At 38.9% G+C, this 2500-nt stretch overlaps 1 protein-coding gene across 1 annotated transcript in view; it reads right to left on the reverse strand.

Annotated features, from left to right (window-relative positions):
- Positions 1 to 2426, reverse strand: part of polr3gla (RNA polymerase III subunit GL a) — a 3992-nt gene extending 1566 nt beyond the window's left edge. Inside the window, exons 1-6 of the mRNA XM_027177952.2 lie at positions 2159 to 2426; positions 1490 to 1608; positions 1267 to 1396; positions 772 to 834; positions 200 to 256; positions 8 to 75 (exon numbers count right to left, since the gene is read on the reverse strand). Of these exons, the coding sequence (XP_027033753.1) occupies positions 8 to 75; positions 200 to 256; positions 772 to 834; positions 1267 to 1396; positions 1490 to 1603 (432 nt within the window). The 5' untranslated portion in view covers positions 1604 to 1608; positions 2159 to 2426. The remainder of the gene's footprint in view (positions 1 to 7; positions 76 to 199; positions 257 to 771; positions 835 to 1266; positions 1397 to 1489; positions 1609 to 2158) is intronic.
- Between the last annotated feature and the right edge of the window lie 74 nt (positions 2427 to 2500).

The raw sequence follows: 2500 nt of genomic DNA on the forward strand, positions 1-2500 counted from the left end.
AGTTTACCTCCAGTTTCTGTAAGAGTTCTTTGGCAGCAGCAGGTTTAATTTTGCTCTTCATTACAGGTTTGGACTCTGTGAACAGAAACAACAGTGTTTGTGTGTGTGTGTGTGTGTGTGTGTGTGTGTGTGTGTGTGTGTGTGTGCGTGTGTGTGTGTTAGATACAAAGACATGCTGCATCATGGATAATTTACTCACTGGCTTTGCGTGACTTCTGAACTTTGATGCAGAGCTCTTTAGGGAGTCGACTCCAGTCTGAAACACAAACACAGTTCACAGGTCACAGCAACTCCAATAACCTCAGAGAACTCATACTCAATACGCCATGGCCTACACACATGACTGAAACAGACAACACTTCCCAAAATATATGAAAAACATGTCTACCATCACAAAAACACACACACACACACACACACACACACACACACACACACACACACACGGCTTACATTATGAAGGGCAAGTGGAGTATTGCAGGAGGTAGAGTGACTTTGTAGCACACACACACACACAAACACACACACACACAAACAAACACACACACACATTATGTAAAATAAATGTGCTAAGTAAACGTGTTATGTGGTTATCGCAATGCAGTTTCTACATTTCCATCCATTTCCTCCTACCATTTTTTCTGCAGCGGTGCATAAATAAAACATGAGTAAACTTTTGCTCAACCGTCTGCCTTTTAAAAGCAAATTTATAATACTGATTTATAACATGTTCCTAACACTGATTATCTGATGCTTGGCTGCTTTGCTCACCTGGAGTCCATTCGTTGTGCTTCGCCTCTCCAGTCTGGTATTTATCAGAGTAACGGCTCACGTCTGTTGAAAGAATCGAACGAACAAAAAAAAAAAAAAACAGAAACAATGAGTCTTACGTCCAAGTCGTTGAGATGCCTGATGACCTGCTAAGTGAGAAACAGTTTTCTATTGTGTTTGGACAGTTAAACCCATACAGGCTTTGTTTATATGCAAACCACTAAAAAAAAAACAATGCCCCTTGTCCAAAGTCCCTTACAGAAAACTTCACCATGTCATGACTACATCCACTAATGTCCCTGTGAATGCTCTTATTACAGAACAGTTAATCCTTCTGAATCATTCTTTCTGACCAATCAGATTTGATATAAGTATAAAACAGAATACAAACATTTTCCTCTGTGTAAATATACATGTCTATTCTATGTATTTGTTAATATCTGTGTAATCAGAAGTCAGAAGTTAGCTGTGTGTGCATCGTTATTATATCTCTACCTTTCTTAGGTGCAGATGGTAGGATGTGGAAGGGCAGGTTCTTGCTGGAGGCTCGGAGTTCCTGTTTAAGAGCGAGCATGTAGTCCACCTCCTCTCCTGTTTGCAGAGGAACCGGTCTGAACTGCATGGGCTGAAAATGAACACGTAGACATTACAGATTACTGTGAAACATGTTCGGATATCTGAGTGAGGATTCATGTGTTGGAGTGAAACCAATGCGTACGGGGTAGAGCGCTGAAGGTGCCTGAACGCTGCTGGGTAAAGCTTCTCCTCTGCCGAAACCCAGAGAATCCACATTAAAGGTGAAGAGACTCCGACCTCGACCTCTTCCTGACATCTCGTCTAACAAACACAGGATGAACAAATGCACAAAGACTTTGTTGAACTCCAATATTTATTTTGTTGCGTTTAACACACTGGGTTGAGAATTGAGTTCTTCCATCGCTTTCGGAGTCTGTGTTGTATAATATAATACATTTAGTGTGTATAATAACTCTCTATAACCTCACATCCGTTTTGCTTCAAATCATTTAATCAGTAAATCAGTGACTATAATCGTCCTGACGAGAAAAAGCACGACTCGTATCAAACATTACAATATCAGCTGTTTTTATATAATTTATATTCTATAACATATTAAAGCCATTGTTGTTACATGACATCATGACTTGATGTGAATAATAATAAAGCATGTAATAACACATTTATAAACATGAATATAGCTGTAATATCAGTAATAACACATTTATAAACATGAATATAGCTGTAATATCAGTAATAACACATTTATAAACATGAATATAGCTGTAATATCAGTAATAACACATTTATAAACATGAATATATCTGTAATATCAGTAATAACACAGGTTTAATAAATAAAAATACTTTACCTCTGATCGATGCTCAGCTCAACTCCTTCTCTTTATGCCCCCTAGTGCAAACCCCCTTATTAGCCTGCTAAGCTAACACTTTAGCTAACTCTCCATGTAAGATAAATAAAAAAATGTTTTTTTTTAAAGCACACCAGATTATTATGGTTTAACTTGCTGGTTTTGAGTTTTCTGCTGACAAACTGTAACGCGAACTCTCTTATTAACCACGTTAACCACGTGGGAGCTCCGGAGAATTCCACTTCCGCACCGGCAGGAAAAGGGGGCGGATCCGGAAGTCATGCGTCTACGCGAGATGTAAACAAACGCACACGTGCTCTCCTCTGGCTAAGGAGATTTAAG

The sequence above is a fragment of the Tachysurus fulvidraco genome, chromosome 7, assembly GCF_022655615.1.
Source record: "Tachysurus fulvidraco isolate hzauxx_2018 chromosome 7, HZAU_PFXX_2.0, whole genome shotgun sequence".
Taxonomy (NCBI): Eukaryota; Metazoa; Chordata; class Actinopteri; order Siluriformes; family Bagridae; genus Tachysurus; species Tachysurus fulvidraco.